The 25631-nt window shown below is 35.6% G+C and overlaps 1 protein-coding gene across 3 annotated transcripts in view; it reads right to left on the reverse strand.

The window, feature by feature from the left end:
* Positions 1-25121, reverse strand: part of LOC131151955 (aberrant root formation protein 4) — a 76364-nt gene extending 51243 nt beyond the window's left edge. The window contains exons 1-5 of one of the 3 annotated variants that reach the window (XM_058103480.1): positions 24751-25034; positions 24541-24674; positions 24226-24402; positions 24001-24150; positions 16814-16892 (exon numbers count right to left, since the gene is read on the reverse strand). In XM_058103480.1, the coding sequence (XP_057959463.1) occupies positions 16814-16892; positions 24001-24078 (157 nt within the window). In that variant the 5' untranslated portion in view covers positions 24079-24150; positions 24226-24402; positions 24541-24674; positions 24751-25034. Of the gene's footprint in view, positions 1-16813; positions 16893-24000; positions 24151-24225; positions 24403-24540; positions 24675-24750 lie in introns of all 3 variants that reach the window. The other 2 variants (XM_058103478.1, XM_058103479.1) reach the window with 2 other exon arrangements.
* Positions 25122-25631: the final 510 nt, after the last annotated feature.

Raw genomic sequence — 25631 nt, forward strand, 5'->3', positions numbered from 1 at the left:
CAATGTTTTTGATCTCCGTAGTCATTGTTGGGTTGTAAGGGGGATTTCAATGTCATTCAGAGTTCTAGGGATAGATTGAGGGGGCAAAAGTGACTATTAGTTTAAGGAGGCTTGATTTCTTCATTCGGTATTAAAAGCTCAAGGATGTCCCCTTGAACAGCGGAAATTTTACTTGGATGGCACCTGGAGATAGGCATCTTCTCGTATTGATAGGCTCCTCTTTGCTAACATTTTGGGAAGACCTCTTTACGAATATTGTACACGAGATTCTACTTAGGCCTGTCTCTGACCATTGCCTGCTGCTATAGATTCCAATCCTGTTCAGTGGGTACCACTGTTCAGGTTGGAGTATATGTGGTTCACAGCACACTTTTCCAGCATAGTGTGAAAGATTGATGGGAGAGAGTTGGGCACAAGGTTGGGAGGGTTTTAAATTGATGAAAAAACTGAGACTTGTGAAAAATAAGTTGAAACATTAGAATAAAGAGGTTTTTGGAAATATTAAAGAGTGTAAAACATTATATATTTTTTCTGAGATTGAAGACTTGGATATGCTAGGAGTTCAACATATTGAGTGGGGATAGGGCTAGAAGTATGGGTGGGCATGAAAAACCAAAAAACCAAACCAATGTGTAAAACCGAACCGAAAAATCAATTAACCATTTTTTCAGTTTGGAGTCTTCAATTTTTTTGGTTAATGGTTAAGCTTCGGTTCGACCCATGCAATAACCACAGTTAACCAAACCAAACTGATGTATTATAAATCTATTAAAATATATACTATGTAATTATACATTATATGACATTGTAATAATTATGATAATTTAAATACTTTTTTAAACAACAATTTAAAACTTGAATTGCTTACTTTTATGCTATTTTTTTAGAATTAAAATTGGCTTATAGATTTTATTTATGTTCAATTCATGGGTAAACGTTTTTAAGCTTATGTAGGGTGTTAATTTAAAATTTATAAATTTAAGACTTCTTATTGATGATTTAATTTTAATATTTGAATTTTAAAATTTACAATTTGATTATAATGGAAGAAAAAAGTCAACTTTTTAGTGACTTTTTAAATTGAATCTAACGTTTCAATTCAACTAACCATTGAATATTAACCTAAAAACCAGTCACCAAATTTCAGTTAACCATTTAAAACAGTTCAGTTACAGTTTGCATTTTTTAGTGAACCGAAATGTTGGTTCAGTTACAATTCGAAGGGCATGGTTCAGTTAACTGAACCATACCCAGCCCCAGCTTGAAGGGCTCATCTTCATAATGATTTAGAGGTGCTTTTGTTGAAAGAGGATATGAGTTGATGACAGAGCGAGGAAATGCAGGTTGCATTTTGGAAATGCAATATTTTTGCAGTGTTGTGGGGATTATGGTTGGACCATAATGCATGGATTTTTTCAGAGAGAAAATTGGATTGGCAGCTGGTGTGAGAGAAGGTTCATTACCTGGCCTCTTTATGGTGTGTTGGTTTCGATTGCTTAAAGGGAGTTAGCTTATCGCAGGCTCAATGAGAATGGAGGAATCATCTGCTCTAAATATTATTTTTTGTCCACTTTTTTTATTTTATTAATTTATTTTTCCGGATTATTCCAGAATTTTGATAGGAGAATTTTTTTTCTCCTTTTTATAAATTCTTCTCTTATCAATGAAATCTCTTCTTTTGTTATATATATAAAACAGAAAAAACAAAGGCCGAGGATTAAGTGGGTGAAGGAGGGGGATTGTAATTCTCGTTTGTTTCATAGTGTCCAGTAGAAAGTGGATAAAAAAATTTATTAAGTTGGAGCTAGAGTCAGTGTTTTGTGAGGAATCGTAAGCATATTTGAGATGAGATTGCAAGTCGTTACAAGCGCTTATACACGAAGGAGAGTCCACATAGATTGATGCTAGTGAGATTTGATTGAAGCCCTATTAAACAACCTATGGATAAATCCAAATTACCCTTTCTTATTTCTAAGAGATCTTTTAGTAGGTGGTTACCCTTGATCCAATTAAAGGATTGAATTTACATCCAAAAAAAAAAAAGCTTTTTCAGGTACCATGGAACCTACTGCAAAAGATGTAGTACGGGGGGCTACGGCATTGATTCTACGACCTATGGTCCATGCAAATACTGCTACGTCTGAAGCTTTTCAAAGTAGAATTAAGCAAATCGTGTTTGACAACGAATAGGAATAAAGCCCTAGGTGTTGGTGGTTCTAACTTCTAAGAAGTATTTTCTCAAGACAGATAGGAGTTTTTGCACAAGGATATTATGAGGTTATTTTGGGGAATTTCATTGTAATGGGGTGGTGGGAAATAATGTGAATTATACTTATATAACTTTAATTCCTTAGAAGAAGAGGTCCAAGAGGATGAGAGAATTTTTTAGGCCTATAAGTCTGCTTACTACACTTTTATAACCTTAATTCCTTAGAAGAAGAGGTCCAAGAGGTGAGAGAATTTAGCCCTATAAGTCTGCTTACTAGCCTTTACAAGATTTTCACTAAGGTCTTATCGAAGAGCGATAGGTTTTGGGGGATATAGTAACTTTGGATTAGTCTGCCTTCATTAAAAACAGATAAATTTTAGATGCAGTGTTGGGGGCTAATAAGGTGGTCAAGGATGTGAAAACAAGGGGTAAGAGGGGTGTAGTACTCAAATTGGACATTGGAAAAATAAAGAGTGTGAATTTATTTTTATTTTTTTCTTTAGAGAAAGTCATAGTTAAGAAGGAGCTAGCTCAAAGGAATGGACAAGCTTGAGAGTGATTTAGGCTCTTGAGAGATAAGGCAAGGGGCTCCCTTATCCCTACTTTTGTTCACCTTGAAGTTGATGTATTAAGTATAGTGATCTCGCATGGAAGGGTGATTTTTAATGATAGATAGGGAGGAGGTGGAGGTGTCATACTTTCAGCATGATACTATATATAGGGAGGAGGTGGAGGTGTCACACTTTCAGCATGATACTATGATTTCGGGATTGAAGATCATCATGTCCAAAAAGGGGTGGCTGGCATTAAGATGGGTCATGGAGATGAACAGGTTTTCAAGGCTTTAGCCAATTGTGTTTTTGTGGCCTAGCCTTTGTCCTCTTTACGTAACCCCTTAGGGGTTAACCCTACATATGTGGCTTCTTAACATCGATCAAGAGAGTGGGTAGGAGATTGAAGGGGTAGAGGGCATACATATCTTTAGGAGGTCATTATGCTCATTCGTGCTTCCCTTTCTAACATCCCCATATATTTCTTATCCATTTTTAGAGTTCCCATGAGTGTAGCATAGGTTCTAAAGAGGATTATGGGAGATTTAATTTGGACTAGTACAAGGGAGAAAAAAAGGGACAATGTTGTAAGTTGGGATGTGGTTATTAGACCTAAATCTAAAGTGAAATTGGTGCTTGGTATGGTTTTTAAAAATCATTTCCCTTAATGGAAAATGGACAAGGCAGTTCCCTTTAGAGATTAATTCCCTATGGCACAAGGTGATTAGTAGCATGGAGTACACCAAAATGGGTGCGATACAAGGAAGTGGCAATGCATCTCATGCATCTCCTCAGAAGTTTTGTTTCCCAACTTGTTCATTTTTTCCTTCTCTTTCTTTGTTCGACATGGATAATGGTAACAGCATTCAGTTTTGGGAGGATACTTTGGTGGGAGAAGTCTTGTTGGAGATGTCGATGCCTCATATTTTTAAGTTATTTTCTCTTCACAATGTGCCAATTATTTCTTTCTTTTTTTCCGCAGAAGGGAGGTTGGGGGGGTAGGGAGGAGGGGGCACTCTCTTTCTTAGGACTTCCACTTCTCTAGGAATCTCAATGAAAGAGAGGTTTATGAGTTTCTACATTGCTCAGTGTTTTAGACTATTTTGCTCCCCAAACTAAGAGCAGTGCAGGTTCATCAAGCCTTTTTTTCTTCCAAATCTATTTTTCCTTCATTTATTGAAACCTGCAATCCCAAAACTTTTTCCTTTGAACCATATCATTTGGAAGGCTAAGGTTCCTTTTAAGATCCAAGCTCTCATGTGGATTGTGACTTGCATTGGGATTAATATGATGGACTTGTTACAAGTTATCAGTCAAGATATTGTATGATGTTCTGTGAGTCTTAAGGCAAATGTGCACCTCTACATTCTCAAGTGACAAGCCAACTCTGGAGCACTCCTTTTTCTTGTTCTAGTGAAGCATGGGTGGTCACAAAATATGGTTGACTTGTCAGAGATGAGATTTTGGGACTGTTCTAAAGTATAAAAGGGAGGGCTTTATGAACATGTGCATTATATGCCATATTGAGGACCCTTTGAATCAAAAGGGATGCAAGAAAACTTAAGGGCAGAAAATTTTTTGGAATTACACATGGAAGGAGAGGTAAGAAGTTTTGTTCTTTGTTCCTAAAGGGCTCAAAGGCAATTAGTGGCTTCGATTTGGGGAAGAATTTAGCGGTATGGTGAGATCTTTTCTTCCTGGTACTGATGGTGAAGGTAGCAAAAAGATACGTGAGAATCACTCTTGGAATCAAGTGGTTTCAGGATGAAATGATGTTGCTGAAGATCATTCGATAGTTGGAGTTTCAGCAGATTCTAAGCAAGCTTGGCGATGCTGTTTTGTGGGGGGGGGGGGGGGGGGTGGAAGATGCAAGAGGAATTCCTTCAGTCTTCAATGCATGAAGTGATTAACGAAGTGGCAGAGGGCAAGGGTTAAGGTTGAGGAGTTGATGATTCCAGAGACGGCAAGCATTTCCTTCGTGGAAGAAGGGGTAGTGAAGGCTGGGTGGGTTGGGCCTGGGTCTCTAATGATTATTTTAGACCTAGGACATATTTTAGACAGCAGTGGAGGCATCTTAAAATCACTGATGAGCCAGTATGTTAAGCAGGCCCATAACCAGATTGAAGTTAATAACTTGGACCTGTTCAACAAGAAGAATGATCTTCCGGGTAATTCTCAGCTGGGCCACCTTAATGGGCAGGCTATCCTCAGTGCCCAAACTATCCTGGTTGATGGTCAGATTCCCATTTTGAATGAAGCTCAAACTCAACCCTATGAGGTGGTAGAACTTCATCAACCTTCTGAGAAGAAGCTAGATGATAATGCAACAGTGCATTGCTCATCTTCAAATTAGTTCCATAGAGTTAGTTATTGCCATGCAACCTACAGGCCACAGGTTCGGCACAAGGAAACAGCCTCTTGCAAAAGTGCAAAACAAGGCTGCATATTATAGGCCCATCTTGCTCCACCCCTTCACAGTACCCTGCATAGGCAGGAGCTTTGCACACCAGAGTGCCCTTTTCTCTTTATTTTTCTTTTTAATTTTATTTTGTTTTCTTCTTTTGTATTTTCGGTTTTCCTTTTGAAGATTTTGTATCCTTGCACTGGTTGTATATTCTCTGTTTCTCTTAATATATCTTTTTTATCAAAAAAACTTCTCCTCATTTCTTGTCGAATAGAGTTATCTTTCGGGCTTCACGTTGCTCATTTTCTTGAGTTCTTTTGGGGATTTCATGCCCAACTATCAAAGTGATTGGAAGGCAGCACTAGTGTAGTTGACATAATTGATTTTTGGAGGAAGCCTTGTCCTCCACATTTTGTGCTTTTGTCTCATTTGTTTGATGAAATTTATATTATCTAAAAAAATTAAAAATGTAAATCTGACGGTGCCAAAACCAACAGAATCCCCTTATGTGCCCCATTGATTTGCACAATCAAATTAGTTGGATGAATATTAAAACTAAGGGCAAAAGAGAGTTCTCCTAGGGTTTGGAAAAAAGACAATGACCTCCCTTGAGGTTTCGAAAAATCCAAGGACCCTAAGGTTTCAAGAATACCGGGAACCTCCCCTGAGGTTTGTCAAAAAGACACAAACCCCCCCTTGTGTTTTACAAAAAGACAAGTTTTTTAAGGGAGGTCTATGTCTTATTGGCAAGCTTAGGGGAGGTTTGTGGCATTTCTGAAACCTCAAGGGAAGTCTGCGGCATTTTTGAAACCTCAAATGTCTATCTTTTTGTCAAACCTCAAGGGAGGTAAGTGTTTTTTCCCAAAAAAATAAAAATAAAAATAAATAAATAATAAAAAACTCAAATCAGGTGATCATTTTGTTTTAAAGAAGCCTTGAATTAGTTTTGATAATGAAAAAAAACCTTTTTAAACTCAAATATTAAATGAGCAAGACCCAATGTCTTAAACCAAAAATGTCGTAAAATGGAATGATCCACAAGGGAAATGAGCTCACTCATTAAGCTCAAAATTTAAGGAATGACATCATTGGTTGACCCACTCAAAAAATCAGTTGATCCATGAGATTCAAGAATTCTCTTACAAATGGGATGTGCTCGACCCATAGAGGTGAGAGGCAAATCAATTTATATTAGTTGAGTCCTGATGCTTGAAATTGGAGAAACAATTAAGTTGTGAGTTGAACCACTAAGAAAATAGTTGACCAATGAATCTCATGAACTCGTTTTGCAAATAAGTAGTGTCTAGATATTGTATATTGTAGATATCTTTGAATCTATGGAGACTTTACTGATTGGTTTAATTTTAAATATGTTTGAGACACTTTAAGAAATGATTTTTGAGTTTAAATAAAGCAAATCTCCAGTGATCAAGGTGCTGCCCTCTAATACCAACCTAAACATAGAAAAAGGAATCAAAAATAAATTTTCTGTCTGTTTGATGGTATTCCTCTCCGTGCCCACAATTCCCCCTCGATAGAAATTGCCACCACTCAATGAAAACCCATCATAGCAATTGCACTGTTCAAGAGCTTACAAAACCAGATGCAACTAATCAGCCTGTTCTTACACAAAGCATTTATTACCCACCTGAATGCCTCTTTTCTGCACCTGCCTCCCAGGTAAAGAAACAACTTTGATCATAGCACCTGCCTTCCAAATTGCTTTCCATGGGAATTCACAACTCTTCTCCCTTGATCCTTACTGTTAAAGGTCCAGTAAAAGAATGTTTAACCTCAAACCAAGCTCTTCCTCCCATCTAAAATCACCTTATTAGCATATAACTGTTGAAGAAACTATCAGAACATTCCAATTCCCAATCTTCAGCTCTACTCAAAAAATATACATCCCCCACCAGCCCTCCACCAGAAACATGGAAAGAATAGCTAAACACAACATCTTCATCTCTGGCTATGAGAAACAACCTACAACTTTTAGCAATCCAGATCATACACATAATCAACAATTCATCCTCCGGGGCAAAGAAAGTACAATTTTGGAAAAGGAGGGTATAGCAAACCTATAACTATAAATCATCTCTTAACTAGTTCCATTCGCTGATCTCATTCATTTGATGGCCAAATTCTATAAACAATGGAAGATTGAAGAAAATATCTAGAAAACCCAATATTAAAAAGGTGGGTTTGTGTTGGCCTAACAAGTCTTTTCAATCAGTTTTGGTGATAACAAACAAAGGACAATTTAATTTGGAAAGGTTGAGTTTTTGTGTTTTAGGAAATATGGATTAAGAATGGATCGAGTGAAGATCAAGTATGGATCAAGTGAGGGTCATCAAGATAAACTAACAAACGATCCAAAGAGAAACTAAGGCACTTGCAGATAAAGCTAGCTCAAGCAAATATCCAAAGAACTTCAAGAGCAAAGAATGAGAATGATCTCAAGCATGGCATATAAAGTTTTAGGAAACATATTGTAAGTATTTCAAAGCTAAATATCGTTTGAAATATGTTTTGAAGCTTTTCCAAGATATTATGAGGACCTAAAGACCTATTTAGGATTATTGAAACAAGTCTTGTAAAAATAAGAATAAGAGAGCAAATCATTTTTAATAGAAAAATAATTTTAAAACAGCTTTTTGGCTGTTCAGATGACTGAACTTTTAGTTCAGATGACTGAAGTGGTAACTTCAGATGGCTGAACTTCATGTTCAGATATCAGAAGATTTTCTAGGATAAAACTGAAACAGACAGTAGCAGTTCAGACGTCTAAACTCGAAACTTTAGACATCTGAACCCGACACTTCAGACGTCTGAACCCACTCTTCAGACATTTGAACCTGTGTCCAGTTCATTTTTTAAGGGGTTTTAGGAACTTCAAATGACTGAACTCGACTCTTCAGACATCTGAACACTGTTCAACGGGAAAATTTTTTAAAATCTAATTTTTCAAATTATAGCCGTTTGAGCTCCAAATTTTCTAACAACTTGGGAAACTCTCTAAGGAAACTCTTGCAACAAGGAAACTTATTTGGAAGCCTATAAATACATGGTTTTTGTAAATCAAAAATACACCAAGCATTGAAAATCTCTCATAAGCTCTCTTGCTCTCAAAGTCTCACCTTGATCAATCTCTTGCAAGCTGAAAGTGCTGTGATTCTGATATTCTTGCTCATCAATTCCTGAAGATAGATTATTGATTTCTCATCTGGAGAAAAGGAATTTGGTGAAATCCTTATTAAGCTTCAAAAGTGTATTTCTTTCTTGATATTTATCTTTTGAAGTACATAGTTTCAAATTGTACTAACCTGCACTTTGTGTGAGCATCTCTTGTACACCAGCTTCTTGATATTTCTCTTGTAGATTTTGGACGATTCTAGGCTGTTGGATCGTTGACCAAACAAGGGTATATTGTTTGGAGAAGGTGGGCTCTAGCCTTGGCTAAGGAATGATTGTAAACAGGCGTTATTCCATCTGGTAACGGAACTGCTATAGTGGAACCCTTCGGTATTTTGCCAAGGGCGAGGACGTAGGCTGTGTTGAAGCCGAACCTCGTAAAAACCTTGCGTCTTTCTCTCTTCTTTACTTCCTAGTTTTGGTACAAGCTGTTGTTGTGTGATTTAAAGTGCAGGTTGCAGGTTCTAAAGTTATAAATAAAGAAAGACTCTTGATATTTAGAAAGTACGTTTTGATTAACCATTTGCGGAAACCCAAAAGGGAGTACGTTGGTTAATCTGCAGAAATCTTGATCAAGAGAAGTCCATACGAAGAGGTTATCTAAAGAAGGTTGTGAACATCAACAGGGAAATTGATAAAAGTACTAAGATTCTTGCTTGAGCGGTTGATTGGTTTGTGAATTTTAAATTTCAATATTTTTAAGTGTGATTATCAGTTATTGTGTTTTTTTTGGTATCATAAGCAAAGCTAAAAAAAACTATTAAAATTTTAAAAAATCCATTTCACCTCCCCTCTTGGGGAGCTATTCTTAATTGCAGTTTGAAATGTAAAGCTATAAAGCCAGATGCTTTTACCATTTAGAGGCAAGGCCTAACCCTCAAGGCATTGAAGCATGAATCTTTTCGAAATTTCACTTTTCAGATTTTTTTTTTTAAAAAATGTAAACAAATTACTAATATTTTAAAAAATAAGAAACTACAAATAAATTTTTAAATAATCAAATATGATTTGTAAATTACTTATTGGATCCCACTAGGTGAAATTGTAGAAACACCCGCAACGAATAGTCAATAAGGATTCACATAATAGAGATCTAACAATATTACATGTATCAGATACCTAACACAACCCTCCTCCTTTACCCAAACTAGCTGAACCGGGAAAGAATTAAGATACTAAGTGCAACACATGATGAGTTGGACATCGAAAGAATAATATCATAAATTGATTAACTAAACCATGCCAAGAAATAACTCTAGCATTCCAAAGTTCAAAGTGCAAATAGTTTTCATGATCTAAAAGGCCTAGGTTCAAGATTTTTTTAGACCAACTTTGGAAATTTACTGTCAAATAAAGATCAAATTAAAATTTACTAACCAAGTCTAACTTAAAATTCAGCAATTCACACACCCCAAGGCACGCCTTTTGTATAAATATGTAGCCTCACTGCAAAATGTGTCTGCCTATATGGGGAAGTGAAGTAAATTAGACTTTTTTATTAAAAAAGAAATTTATTGGAAAGTAATGAAGAAATAATTACAAAACAAGGAGAATTAGGCATCCAGAGAAAAAAAGAAAAATAATAAATATATACAAAACAATGCTAGTGAAGTCGAGCAATCCACTGTAAGCCTGCTAGAAAAGCATCCCTGAAAAAAACAGTTGCACAGCATGCCTTTGAGACAAGCCTCAAATAGGCCTTTTAAAACATTGGTTAACTATTCATTGATGCACATGTTTCAAACCCGTGACTTAGTAAGAGTAAAAGTGCATTTGGATGTCGAATTTAGCATTGAGGATCTTGAATTTAAAATCTTTTTAAGAAATTTTCATTGTTTTTGCTTTTTTTTTTTAAATTAGATAATAGAAGAAATTTATAGAAGGAGAGAGGGAAGACAAACTAGGGGAGGAAAAAAGTCATGCAAGGAAAAAAAAGATTAAAGAAAAATAAAAAGAAATAACCTAACCTATCTAAATTCGGAAAATCCCTTTTAACCCCTTTTCATCATAATTTATCAAAGACCTCAAATTAGCTGCTCATGTTGACCTATTTTCACCTTGCCCTTACCACCACTCATCCAAACTTCTTGCTCTCAACAATCCAAATTTAGCTTCACTATCCTTCCCATTAATCACCTACATGAAGAGACAAGGTTGAGCAAAATGCCATCCCCTTTGTAATCAATTTCCAGCTGCTCTTACCCATCTTGTCATCCTCAAAAATAGGAACACCTTCTAAACCTTCTAATGGAGTTGCTAACAGATGGGAAATATCACCCACTAAACCTGAGGAATCCAAAACATCCCCATACTCTTCATCAAATCCATGCAGTAATAAATTTCCATCGCATGCAAACCAGTATGAAAATCACTTTTGTCATCAGCTTGGTCACCCCATTCTGATTTGCATTTGATTGACCTCCCTCGCTAACCTTCTCACCTGATCCATTCCTCAAGTTAGTCAAGCTCTCCATAAGAGAAGCTAAAATTATCATAAATCTTTAAAGTTTTTGACATCCACAAATTAGGATTTTTTTTCCCTCCAAAGCTTTCCACTACTCAATGAGTGTAAACCTCACTAAACCCCGCCTTGCTTTCCAGCATTAAAATACTTATATTGACATTTTTTATATCCCATAACTCCAACCTGAATGAGCCCTTTGGGACACCAAGCGCCCCCCCCCCCCCCCCCCCCCAAAAAAAAAGGAGGCATCACACCAAGGGAAGACATGACCAGCCCCATAGCATCAAGGATTAGCCTCAATGCGGAATCAAAACCAAAACCTTTATTTTCACAACATATTCCACGGTAACACTGACATCTGCATAACAACATCCTCAGCACGTGAGGCTGTTCCCTTTAACATTTTGGTTATACAACTCTTCCTTTTTAATAAAATTAACATAGGAAGCCTTCTGTTGAGACCATTGATTTTAACTTCCCTGGTCCTTTAACAAACTCCTAAGGTTCAAAAGCTCAGTAGCTTAGCAGTTGCAAACCAATCATTCACTAGAGAGTAAATCGAGAATGACTCCATACTATATCTTGCCTTGCCTTTCCAATTTGTGTCACAGGACCTGCTAGCTAAGGCAAATATCTTAGTTGCAGACTTATCTGCTTTAAAAACTAGATGTTGGATGAGTTTTTTAACACATAGATAGTTGGATTTCCACTTCCTTTAGTCCACCCTTCTAGGCTTTAACAAATCCTAATGGACCAAAAATCTCCTAATGGACATTCTAAATATCCAACCAAGTTCAATCACAATACTGAGCTTGGGAAAAACAAACTGGCCTAAATTAAAAGAAAAAGAAACAACACTAAGCCACGGTCCACTAAATCCTAGCTTCCTAGCTTCCAGTCCAGAACCGCAAGAATCATCTCCTACCTTTCCAACAACAAGAGGAAACCCTAGCTGCCAAACAGCTTCTCCAGCCTCCTGCTCAGGAACATTTAACACATCTTCATCAACCAACAAACAGCAACACTTCAACAAATTGTTTCCATTGAAAATCTTTCAGAACCCAAGCACATAAGTGAATGCCTTTCTCCTTCAAGCTCCACCCTAGTTTTAGAAATCTTCCACTCCTAGTTCATTGATGAACCACCAAATAGAAAAACCTCACCAAGCTCTTCCAAATAAAACAGCTCCAATGGACAATGGCAGATGAAATACTCTCAAGAACCAATGAGAAGCCATAATGAAAACCCAATCAATTTAAACAAAGATTTCACTTTATTATGAAAACAAAAACTCCACTCCCTCCAGTTTCAAATGAAGAACTTGCCTCCGATCTAGACTGACTTCTGACAAAGATCATCCACCATTACAACCAAAAACCTCCAGCATACTCTGGGGACAATAGAAAGAAAGTGAGGCAGAGAGCATACTCTTACTCATAGTAGTTAAAAGCGCGCCTTAGTGCAACTGTGCAAGGCACAGTGAGGTGACCAAGCTAGCACCTCATTATTCTTCAGGCGAGGCAATCTTCAAGAGGCGCAAGTAGGCACGCTGATTCTCCAGGCGCAATAAGTCGTGCCTTGAAATTTTTTAAGCTGTTAAGAAATAAAACATAGCCAGAACCAACCCTATCGAACTTCCAGCAATCCAACCTTTGACCAGCATTAGCCCTAGCCCTTCATCTTCGACCCTTCAAAGCAGCACAAACCAGCTGGAGAAGTTCGTCTTCAACCAATCAATCCTTTGAAGCAGTACGAAACCAGCAAGAGCCCTTCGTCTTCAACCCTTCGAAGTTCGAACCAGCACGAGGCTTTTGTCTTCGACCCTTCAAACCAGCAGGGGATCTTCGTCTTCGAACCTTTGAACCAGTAAGAGCCCTTCGTCAGTTCATCTTCGCACCTTTGAACCAGCACGAGCCCTTCATCTTCGAGATTCAAGCCTTCATGAGTCGTCAGGCTGCTTCAATTTTCAAACTAGTAAGTCGTCGTCTTCTTCTTCTTCAGTTCTTCTTCAGTTTCTTCTTCTTCTTCAGTTCTTCTTCTTCTTCAGTTCTTCTTCTTGTTCTTCTTCTTCAGTTCTTCTTCTACTTCTTCCTCTTTTTCAGTTCTTCTTCTTCATCTTCTTCTTCTTCCTCAGTTCTTATGCTTCTTCTTCTTCTTCAATTCTTGTTCTGCTTCCTTTTCAGTTCTTCTTCTTCTTCTTCAGTTCTTCTCCTGCTTTTTCTTCTTTTGCGGTTCTTCTTCAATTCTGCTGCCTCCTGCCAACTGCTTCTTCTTATACTATTAACTTGCATTAAGCCTCTAAGTTAATATTATATAACGTGTAATTAAATTATGTAGTTTAATGCAAGTTTATACTTTATAATTAATATATAACATTTTTTACTGAATTTGCTGCTTTTTTGTACTTTGTTTGGAAATGCAGTATACAAACTATACATTTTTTTTGAAATATATTAATATATAACATTTTTTACTGAATTTAGCTTCTGTTTTAATGTACCCTTTTCTTTTGATATTGAAGATGCTTTTGGGCCTTCGGCCTGGCAATTTTATTTCATTTCTAATTTGAAGCTTGAAACTTTGCATGTGTAATTACTTAGGTTGAACTATGTTTGTTTCACTTGGAACTTGGTACTTGGTTGTCATAATTACTATTGAATATTTTGGCATTTTAAATTCTAATATAACTATTGATGCGTTTTTATATCAATTACCCACAAATAGTCATTGTACACAACTTTAATAACTGTGCGCCTCACCTTCATGAGGCACGCGCCTTCGCCTCATGCCTCGCGCCTCGGCTCCAAGTATCCTCTACATCTTGGTGCGCCATGCTCTTACTCTATTGAATTTTTGGGAAATGTTTTTCCATCATGCAAATCACAGTCTCTTAGCCATCCATATTTGACATGACTAGAAATGGATATCCCACTGTTTCAGAAAACTTATGAAGCATACCCCCTTCCGTTCTCTTTCCTCTGTTAATTTAATAACACATCAGGTTAATTTAAATCATTGTTTTGCCATTTTAAAAAAGCAAGTATCATTGAGCCTTGCTTGCAAAGAAATATAAGAAAGGAAATTAGTAGGATAATTTTTCTATTTGGCTCTGTCCTTTAGGAAAAATGAAGCATCAATAGAACAGGTAATCCTACTTAAGCGTGTTTATTTTGTTTGACCTAGCATCCAATCCACTAAAGCACTATTTTTTTATTTTTTTATTTTTTTTTAAAGAAGAAGGGCGGCACCTCCATTTATTTATTGATAAACCCTCACTTTTGGCGGAGGAATACTGTGGTTACAAGACAATTAATGGGAGTAACAAAAGACGAAACTTCAAAAAGGCCTCCCAAAAAGAAAAACCAACAACCAGCCAAACCAAGGTTACAAGTCCAAACAAAGCAAAGCAAAACAAGGACCTACAAAACAAACCTCACACAACAAAACAAACAAAAGATAAACAACAAAAAGTATAAACCAAAACAAACAAGAAATCAGCTAAACATATTCTCCAGTTTATACAAACCATTGATAACTCTAGGGAGTTGACTACTATTGGTAAACAAACTATTCCTCCCCATCGCACCTTGTCGAGCCAAGGCATCTGCCACTTTGTTCCCTTCTCTATACCAATGATTTATTGAAAAGTCTACTCCCTCCAATAAACCAATAAGTTGCTCCCAAAAATCCCACAAATACAACAAGGAGCACTTACTGGATCTTATCCAATTTACTACAATATTCGAATCACATTCAATATCAATACTAGTATGGCCCAAATGTTTACAAATCTTTATTCCCTCCAACACAGCTCTCAATTCAGCTTCATTATTTGAACAAGAACCAAAATATTTTGAAAAACCAAAAAAAAAAGAACCTACATGATCTCTAAGAATGCCACCACCACCTGCCGACCCTGGGTTCCCCAAGCTGCTCCCTTCCAAATTTAGTTTCAACCTCCCTTGTCTCAGTTTTAGCCATCTCACACGTTGCATAGTTTTAATTCTTTTATTCACAATTTGCACTTCCAGATTCTGCAACATCCGAAAATCAGCATCCTTTAATTGAGTCATTCCTGTCATGTTCCTACTTAAAACCCCCACCCAATACTTAATGGACAGCCACACATCTGTACTACTCTCCAATTTCCCCTCCATTCTAGCCACACATCTCCTTCTCCACAACCTCCAAACTACTAAACAAGGAATCAAACCCATCAATGATCCCAATTGAGAAAATCTAGAAGCCCTATTAAACCACATTTGGACTCTTTCTTTCCAATTTTGTTGCCTCAGGAAAGGTATGCCTACCTCCACCGAAACCTTCCTCCACTAAAGCACTATAGAGCCTTTTTTCCGGAAATTTGAAATAGAAATCCTAAATTATCTTTTATGACATTCTTATTTGAAATTTGTTGGAATAACCTACTTCAAGTTTTTTCAGCTTCTTTGAGATCTGCAAATATAGCATTGACTGATTCAACACCAACATTATTGCTTCTTCTAGGTCCTACATTAACAAAGTTGCTCAATGATTAAAAGAAACTTGAGGTCGGGTATCTAGCGTATTCTAGCATAGTTAGGCATAATAATCGGAACAAAACTCTTAATATCATCCAAGTATCTCATCTTGTTGCAATCTCACAGGCCACATTGCTAGAAAATGACAAGTGACTCTCACTGCCAAATTAGATATGCTTCAATTTATGAAGTGCCCTTTGTGGTTAGATTTGAACTTCTTTCTCTCAGTTGTCTTTCCCTAAAAAGCCCTCATCATAATCATTTTCAATTATAACAGAATCATTTATAAATCAAACATGATTGAATTTTAGAAAAATAAGATCAACTTAGCCATTCTGAAAATTACAACAACCAAGCCTTAAGTCTTAGGAGGGGTTGGCTACATGTATCCTTTTCCGCCAATTTGCATGATCTTGGGCAACATGCTCTGACAAACGGAGGATTGTTAAATCCTTGCTATTTTATTCCAAGTTATTCTAGGTCTAATCCAACATCTACTGCCACAACTTCCATTAACTAACTCCTCCTCACTGGTGCATTATTAAGCCTACGTTGCATGTGTCAAAACCATCTCGATTAAACCTTCCTTATCTTCTACGGGTGCTATGCCTAACTCACCGCAAACGCATTTATTCCTCAATTTATCTTTTAAAGTCATATTGCTCATCCACCTTAGCATTCTCATTTCAGCATTCTAATCCATATAGCATAGTTGGTATCATAGTCATCCTAAGTAACTTTCTTTTTAATTTTAAGAGTATTCTATGACCACATAACCTGCCCAAAGCACTTCTTCATTTTACCCTACCTATGAAGTCTCTCCAAAAATTCCATAAACAAAAACAAAAACAAAATTACATTTGCACTCATAGTCTCCATCATATTCTAATCAAACAATCAAGTGAATCAACATGTTGGCTTCTCTATTTGCAATAACATAGTATGCTTGGACTACCATGTTTGAGTTAATCACCATAACTTAGTTTTAGAAAAAAAAAAAGGCATTACAATTAACACTTCAACCTACAAAAGTTAACATGTCTCAATGTTTAAGGTGATTATCCATGAGTCAAGAATCTCACTCAAGAATTTATGGTCTAGCATCATCACATTCACTAGCTAATAAGCTTCAAATCTAAATTAAGATGAACAACAACAACTGAAATCTATGAAATGATTTTCTCATTTGTTAACAGATTTATAGTCTAATAGCAAAATTCAGGGCATGCATTCAATCAACATGCAATCATAGGAAATAAACAACTGAACTTTTGCAAAATTATGTACATATATGAAATGTCATGCATCATGTGGAATGGCAAAAATATCATTTGCCAATAATCAATTACAATAAATGTTTTCAAAATATATGCAATCTCGAATAATAAACCCATGCAAATGCCACTTATGTCATCCATTAGCTGTTTCATGTTTCAAATGAGAACAAAGTACATAGTTTTTTAATATTATTACCTTTGGAGAGTCCCTTCAAGATAGGAGTAAAATAACTGGGAACCCGAACCTCAAGTGTTTTGTTGGGGGAGTCCAATGCCTAGCCCAATTTTAGAAAAGTAGCTAATTACCAGGTTAAAAATAAATTTAAAAACATGCAATAAATCTGTAACAAGGTGAAACTAGCAAGAAGCCATAAAAACTGCCGTCAGTAGCAATCAGGATACTACAAGAGCTGCAATCAACAAAGACCAATAATGCATGAGCGTTCAAAATAACAAGTTCAAAAGATTGATGTCAATTGCCACCATCTGACCAACAACAAAGAGAGAAAAGCATGCATTGCAAGTAGAGGAAGTTCCATCTAAATCCCTCATAGTTCTCTCAAGAGAGAACCACCAAAACTCATTTTTATTTTTTTTATGGCAATGATGCACATAAAGAAATGACGAAGGAATATTTGATTAAGGGACTGAGAGTCACTATAAAAAATCTAATATGGAGAGAATTGTTCATTTGGCGCATAGTTTTACAACAAATAACAGACCAGTCAGTCTGACTAGGTCAAATCAAAACTAATCACTTTATTGGTCCCAATACAGCTAGAAACCGGATTTGAGACGAACCTCAATCAACCCAGCTGAACCCAGATTGCTAGGCCTGACCTTGTCAAACGCAATGTGCTAGCTACATTGACCCAGTCCTTTACACAAAAACTGTACAACTTGTTGCTCACAGTAGTTGAACCCTCCCTTTATAAAGTTAATTGTAATCTTACCACTACAATTGCTCAACTTTCCAGTTTCCACATTTAGTTATTAAACAAATTATTCATTTTAAAAAATAAATAAATATTCAGAAAACTATAATTTGAAAGATTATGCAGAGGAAGAGACTCATTGAGATTAGAAGCACTTAGGGACTAAGTACAGTATGGTGTAGACTCAAAGAAGGTAACATCAGTAGAAACAAATAAGCGATGAAGAGTAGGACTATAACAACGATATCCCTTTTGAGTGCATAAGTAGCCCAGAAATACACATTTTATGGCACAAAGATCTAACTTATCCACGCTGGGAATCAACTGATGAACAAAGGACACACACCCAAATATACAAGGAGGTAGAAAGAGTAAAGGTGGATTACGAAAGAGAATAGAGTAGAATTTTACCACTAAGAACAAAGGATGGCATCTTGTTGATAAGATAGCAAGCAAATAAGTATAGCATCACTACAAAAACATTTAGGTAAATGAATTTAATAAAGGTGTAAGTGATTTCAAGGATATGAAAATTTTTCCTCTCTGCAAGCCCATTTTGTTGAGTGTGGGCACAGGATGATTGATAAATAATACCAAACTGAGTCATATAAGTAGTGAATTGAGTATTGAAATACCCTTTAGCATTATAATTCTAAAGTATTCAAACTGGCAAACCAAATTGAGTCTTTATTTTAGAACAAAAGGCACAAAATATATGAAATAACTTAGAATGATCTTTTATTAAATATAGCCAAGTCATCCTTGAATAATCATCCACAAAGGTTACAAAGTATTGAAAACCCAACTTGGACACAACTCGACTAAGACCCCAAAGATCAGAATGGACTAACATGAAATGGTTTGCTACCCATTCATTGACTCGGGAAGCAAAAGGGACACAATTATGCTTTCCCAACTGACAAGACTCATACAGAGAGCTCAAATTAGGAACTAAACTTTTCAAATTTTCCAACAAAGGATGACCAAGGCAACAATGAATCTAGAGAGGTATGGTAGCAACAGTGCAAGCAATAGACGGGGATAGAGGCTCAAAGTGATTATGTCCACCAACTTTACGTGCTCTATCAATCGTCTTCCTCGCCTTCAACTCCTAAATGACCACAGAATCAAGGAAGAATGTCATTGAACAATTCATGGATTTGGTAATCTTGCTAATTGAGATAAGATTGAAAGGAAACTTGGGAATATAAAACAAAAGGAAGAGAAATAAAGGAAGTGAGATTTATAGTCCGAATTCCCGTAACATCGGTGGTGGATCCATCAGCAATAATAACACAAGGTAAGTTTTTAGGAAACTAGAGAATAAAGAAGAAATTAGGTATACCTATGATACGATCCATGGCAGAAAATCTACAACCCAAGGACTAGGATGAGTAGTACAAGATGACAGGCAAGTTGTGGAGTTGCCTATTTAGGCAAAGGATGCAATGAGAAGAGAAGCTTGATGTGACGCTTGATACTACCAGAACTTGGAATACTCTTCCTTTGACATAGACATAGTACGTTGCTCCCCACTTGGCCCCAAAGGTATGGAGTTGGTGGTGGTTACATTAGCAACGCATGAAGGTTTACCATAGAAATCCCAACACTGCTCAATACTATGACCACCTCGTCTACAATAAGCGCACTTGTGAGTGCCTCTACCTCGTCCATCTCTTCCACAAAGATTGCTCAAACCACCTCAATAACTTCTACAACTACTGGGTTGAAAACTAGAATCACCATGCATGGAAAAGGCTTTCTTCTCATAGCAAGATGCAAAAGCATGAGAATGTGTGCTACAGAAAGCACAAAGGACACAAGAATATGCATGGGCAAATGTTAGCAACTCTCACTACTAAGCATTTGGGACTGGACTACCTCAAACTTGGGTTTCAAACCCACTAGAACCCAAAGAATTGTTATTTTCTCCATCCAGTTTTGCATCTCACGAACATTGGTGATTATAGGTTGCACAATGTTAAGCTCCTCATGAATATGTTTAATCTCTCCAAAATACTCTGCAATGCTCCTATCTCCTTGTTGTAACTGAAAGTACTCCTAGGATAAATCATACATACGTGTAATATTACTAAAGTATAGAAGCTCGACAAAATTTGAAATCCCCTTGCATGTGTCTAGATGCATGCACATCCGTGCAGTTTTGGGTTCCATCAAGTTCCACAAGAGGGAAACAATCAAAGCATCTTCCTAAGTCCACATTTCTTTTCTCTTCTCAACAGGAGGATCAAATTGGAACAAGTGGTGAGATTTTCCTAATCTTGCTAAATAAACCCTAACAGCCTTAGAGCAGTTTACATAATTCTTTCCATCCAACTTTTCAGTTGTTATCTGTGATAACAAGAAGGAAACATTTTTTCAGGATTCATAGACTCCATGCCAACACTCACAAACCAAAGCACTAGCAAACAAGAAGAACAATCAAACTGAGACAACCACAAATGAGGTGAACCATTGAAACTACAATGAACAAGTCGCCAACAAACTGATATAACACTGCCATAGCCTTAGAAAATCAGCTAATGAACACTGCCACTACTCCAAGAGACTCCCCAATGGCCTTTACAAACACCAAACAACAACTAACGGATTACCACAAGTGCATGGTCCAAAAAGATTGGATCTTTGAGCAAAATCAGCTTGATATTATGGTCTACGGAAGGAATCGGAACATTTTGGAGGAAAATATCAAAAAAAAAAAAAAGTGGCCGAAAACACACTCACGATCCGGAACATGGGGTCAGGACTGCCAACAATTCACTTGCTTGTTGGGGCTCATAGGAAGGTTTCTAGCAATGGGATTTTGCAGGGTTATAGTTCAGAGGGTTCTGCCTCTGGCTATGTGGTTGGTTTTGTGAAATATTGAAGCGTTGTAGTGGTTCTAAGAAGCGCCGCGATGAGAGGGTGTTTTCCAATGACGGTTGAGTTTGGTTTGGAGGTAGGGTTTAGGTTGGATCGTGCTCTAATACCATGTTGAGATTTTTTTATTAAATGAATAACCTAATACAACGAAAGGTCTCACCCTCTATTTATAATACATATCAAAATACATTCTAATGACCATAATACACTTACTCTCACTTATTAACATAACAATAACACATTAATAATATTAGAAGACTAAAAATAATAATTAACATGAATAAAATACAATAAAGTCATATAAAAATGCATCATAATATGTTTAAAATATATTAAAAAATAACTTCCAAGAGGAGTGTCCAAGGATTGCCTCGAGAAGTAACAAAATGTTTCATCATTATAATAATAATTTTTAAAACAAAAAAAAAAAAAGATTAATTGTGAACATGTCAATGAAATATTGGGTGCATACCCAAGAGGCAGTTCAAAGAGTGTTGGTGTTTTGGCTACAGCAAGACACTGCACTCTTACAGAAAACTTTTAATGCTTCCTTTTTATAACTTGCAATTTAATTATATAATGCCAGTTTACATATATTTTAAACAAATTGATAATAATTTTTCATATTTATGCTTCTTTTTTATTTGACATTCATAACATATTTATTAATAGATCTCGTTGATCATAAAATTAAAATTTAAAAGAAAAAAGTTACATGGCATTTATGAATGCATCGTATGAGATTATTCTCAACGATGTGAAAAAAAAATTATATAAAAACATAATGGTTTGAAAAAATACGTACGAGTTAACATAATGTTTTGAAAAAAATATATATAAACATAATAGGTTGCTATGTGATAATTATGTATAAAGTATTCTGGAAATGTCAAAAAATATTATTTTATAAAAGAATTTGTTTTTCATGTCTTGTGAGTCATGCTTTCAATTTGCAGAATAATGAAACGTTTTTTAGATTATATACTAACATGAGTTAATATAATGTTTTGAAAAAAAATATATATAAACATAATAGGTTGCTATGTGATAAATATGTATAAAGTATTCTGGAAATGCGAAAAAATATTATTTTATAAAAGAATTTGTTTTTCATGTCTTGTGAGTCATGCTTTCAATTTACAGAATAATGAAACATTTTTTAGATTATATGCTAACATGAACCAAAGGGACCCATGTGTAAAATTCAATAGCTTTGAACTTTTGATGCATAATTCCCTTATGTATCAATAGTTAAATACTTAAATGTATTTTACTGTTAATTTTTTTAATGGTTCATTAGTTTCTTCTAATTCAAAATAAATATGACTTTTGTTATGTAGAATTCAATAGTTTGAAATTTTGATGCACAATTCCCTTATGTATCAATCGTTAAATACTTAAATGTATTTTACTGTTTTTTTAATGGTTAATTAGTTTCTTCTAATTCAAAATAAATATGATTTTTGTTATCTAAAAGGTACTTCAATATCTATGATTTAATTATTAACTTTTAATATAATTTAGATTTATCATGAATGATATTAGAATTTGATCTAATTTTAGTTGAGTTTCATTATTTTAGGAATGATCTTTTCTACTTTAAAAAAATAAAGATATTTTTGTCCATAAAATTTTTCTCACTATCCATACTTTCATATATAGAGATACATACAAACAAATTAATCAAATCCTTAACCCTTTTATCTTTAAACAATTTTTTTAATTGAATCAAATATCATTTCTCGCTACCTTCTAATATTTGTTTGACTCCTAATAATAATTAATAAGTTTTAAGAATACTTTAGAAATAATTTTTTAAAAAAATAGTACAAAATGGTCTAAGGAATTGCTATTAATTTTTTTTTTTACTCTATTTGGCTAATAGGTAATGTGTAAGTGTGCACATGCCCATGTGCAATATCATGCTAACACCACTATTTTGACCATTCAACCCACTCGTCCGTCCCCATGACTTCCTCAAGTTGGACCATGTTTTATACCATGATTTGTGGTGTACATGTAAAAACTATAAAATTGTGCATGTAATACTTACAAAAAAAGGAATGGGAGGCAATAGACAAGGATAAGCAAAGTAAGAATGGGGTTGGAACTATAGATTAATTAGTATGCCAATAGAACATGTGGCAAGGAGGTGTTTTGATTGCAGTATTCACCCCTTTTTTTTAATCAATTGGATGCCAGATTGGGCCTAGACTACACAACTAGGAAGCAGACCATCTCACTTCCCATCCCTTACCCTTTTTCACCCCTCCTAGGAATCAAACCTGAGTCCTCCAACATAAAAGTCTCAACCTTTAACCATTGGGATGTCACTTGGGAGATTTTGATAGTAATCACTAAAACAATAAAACACGGGAGGATGCTACTAGGATAATTCAATCTTCCTAACATACTTTTGTGTAAAATCAAATTCAATGTAAATTGAGCAGCATATTTCCTTTTCAATAAGCAAAAGGTTCATTTTAGAGGCACGATGGAGGTGCCATTCCAGGTAAAAAAGGAAGAGAAAATGATGTAATGGTTAAAAATTTCAAAAATTCAATAGTTGTTCATGTCTAGATAGTATAGTAAGATACTTAAGCCAGCTATATTTGAGTGTTCAGAGTCATCTCAACTCCTTCAAAAGCTTCTACACGACCAAAGAAATGGTGAAAGGGATCAGGAACACGGCTTTTTTCTACATACATATTAGTGCCTCTACAAGCCCAATGTTTCTGCACAAATGACTACAATCCAAGGGAAGCCAATATAGCTTTCAATTTTCATCACTCATGATCAATAGAGCTGCATGCAGGGTGCCTCAAAAAAGGTTCTGCAGAATCTCAAGAGATGAGGTAAAGAACTTTGTGATCTCCCTCACTATTTGCAAATGTGAGGAAAACACATAGTTATGCTTGTTTCAACGGCAAAGTATGCTTCTCTGCCTCATATGTGCACGTTGCACCATACCACTTTCACAATATTAGCAAAAAAATGTGTTAAAATTAAGAAAATTTTAGGAAGAGTATATGGCACAGTTAACAAGGCAATCACTAGAGGCAAGCAGACAAGAGATGAGAAAATGACACAAAATGTTGAAGAAAAGCGTTGAAAGAAACTAGGCAAACATTCTCTTATCAAATTCTAGTGTACCATAAATCTCTCTAGCTTTGTATAACAGAGATATTAGTTGATTCAAAGTTTTGAGGTGCCCAAATCAAGTTGTTTATAGTAACTCGAATATCCAAGCTAGTTAATGGAATTAAGCACACTAGTGGGAAATGTTAACAGCTTCCTTTTGGCTGTCTTCTATGGTTAATTAGTGAGGTCAAATTTATCTAGAAGCTTCATTTTGAATGTCATTCCCCTACCTGATTAATAAAATCCATAGATGCCCATAAGATATCTAAGCTAGTAAACTGTAACTGAATGATTTTAGAACCGTGGCTCAAATTCTCAAAAAACATTTCAGCAGTGATTTAGCTATACCATTTAAGCTCATATACCATTCCATGATGAATATGCAAATAAGTGTTACTAAAAAGACCTACTTATGCCAAAATACCTCACAAAGAATCGAAAGCATGTCACGTGGACTACAATACTCAATAAACCGATCGATAATACTGTCAACTATCTTCATGCAAGAACAATCCACCCCCGCAAATTTGGCAACAGCCTTTGGCAACTCAAATGATAACCCATCAAGAATATTCTGCAACAAGAGCAGGAAAATATATCACAAACTCAACAAAACAAAACACTGATAAATACAAACTTCAAAGCAAACCTGGTCCAGCGATGGAGAACAAAGGTGCCGATAAATCTCTACGAGAACTTCATGCGCATTATTCTTTGATTCCCCGTTGCATGGATCTGATATAACTGCATCAGAGATTGAATGAAGGAAGTCAACGAGCTCAGAGAGTATGGTTTCTGACTGACGGAAATCTTCACCTCCAATAGCCTGTAAGATGATTAAAAGGATAAAGAACAAGCCAACTTAAAAACCCTTCAAAGTTGATCTCACGCACACGCAGGGGAGGGATGGAGCCTCAGCTCATTAACGAATAGAGGCAACATTTGAGTGGCATTTTCAAAATACCTCAACTCTTTGTTTGGGAGCACGAGAATTTGGAATTGTACAGATTTAGACAAAAGGTAATATACAATTGTATCTGAATTCGAAGAAATTTCCAAATTCAAAGGCTTCTCTCCATGCTTCCGAAGGAGGAGTCACTGGTTTCAGCTGTAGAACTCAATAAAAACACATCTATAATGACAATCAAACCGGAGACAGAGGAAGAGAAATTACTCCGGAGTATGCGACTAGGGTTTGCTGAAGGCGAAACAACATAGGCTGATGAGCAGGCGACTGTTCGGGAACGATTGATTCGCAGAGACGGAGAACGTCTAGCCTCTCCGTGGACATGACCAATCGCTGACTCGCTGGCCAGCTCCACTGCCCGTTTCTAAGTTGGACGGAGTTGGCGGAATGCTCGACTGCCTAGTGACGACATCATGATCACGCATCGTACTCCTAGATAAAGGAGAAATAGAGGTACTTTTCAAATCAAGCGGCGTTTGAATTTGGTAACGCCCAAAAACCCTTTTTTTATATTTTTTCAATCTAAAGAACAAAACTTATACTTGCAACAAGTAATTACTCTCATCATATTGGAGTTTGAATTTCAATTCGTGTGAATTCAGAAATTTATAATTTTGTACACTGTAAAAATTAGTTAAAGGGACCATCAACTTTATCGTTGAATTTATTTTCTAACACCTAATTTTTCAAATACTTTACTTTTTCAATTCTAATAATATTTCTAAGAAGCCTTCTAAAAAATTTTAAAATATTAAAGACTTATTTGAAAATTAAAAATTAATAAAATTAAATGTTAAAAATTATATTTTTCATAATATCAATGAAAAGTTAAAAAATAAAAAATATATCAAATCAATGAATAATTTTTTTATTTTACACATCCTGGGTTTTCTTATTTTTAATCATATTAAAATATTTTTTATTTTTAAATGATATTTGATATAGAGGATAATATAACGAAAAATAAAGTCTCTTCTTAGTTTCCTTTTCTTTTTCTTTTCTAAGCAAAATCTTTTATCCAAACTACTCTAAGAAAAAAAAATACGAAAAAATCCAATTTTTAATGTTTTGATTTAAAAAAAAAGTGA

Source organism: Malania oleifera, chromosome 3, assembly GCF_029873635.1.
Source record: "Malania oleifera isolate guangnan ecotype guangnan chromosome 3, ASM2987363v1, whole genome shotgun sequence".
NCBI lineage: Eukaryota > Viridiplantae > Streptophyta > Magnoliopsida > Santalales > Ximeniaceae > Malania > Malania oleifera.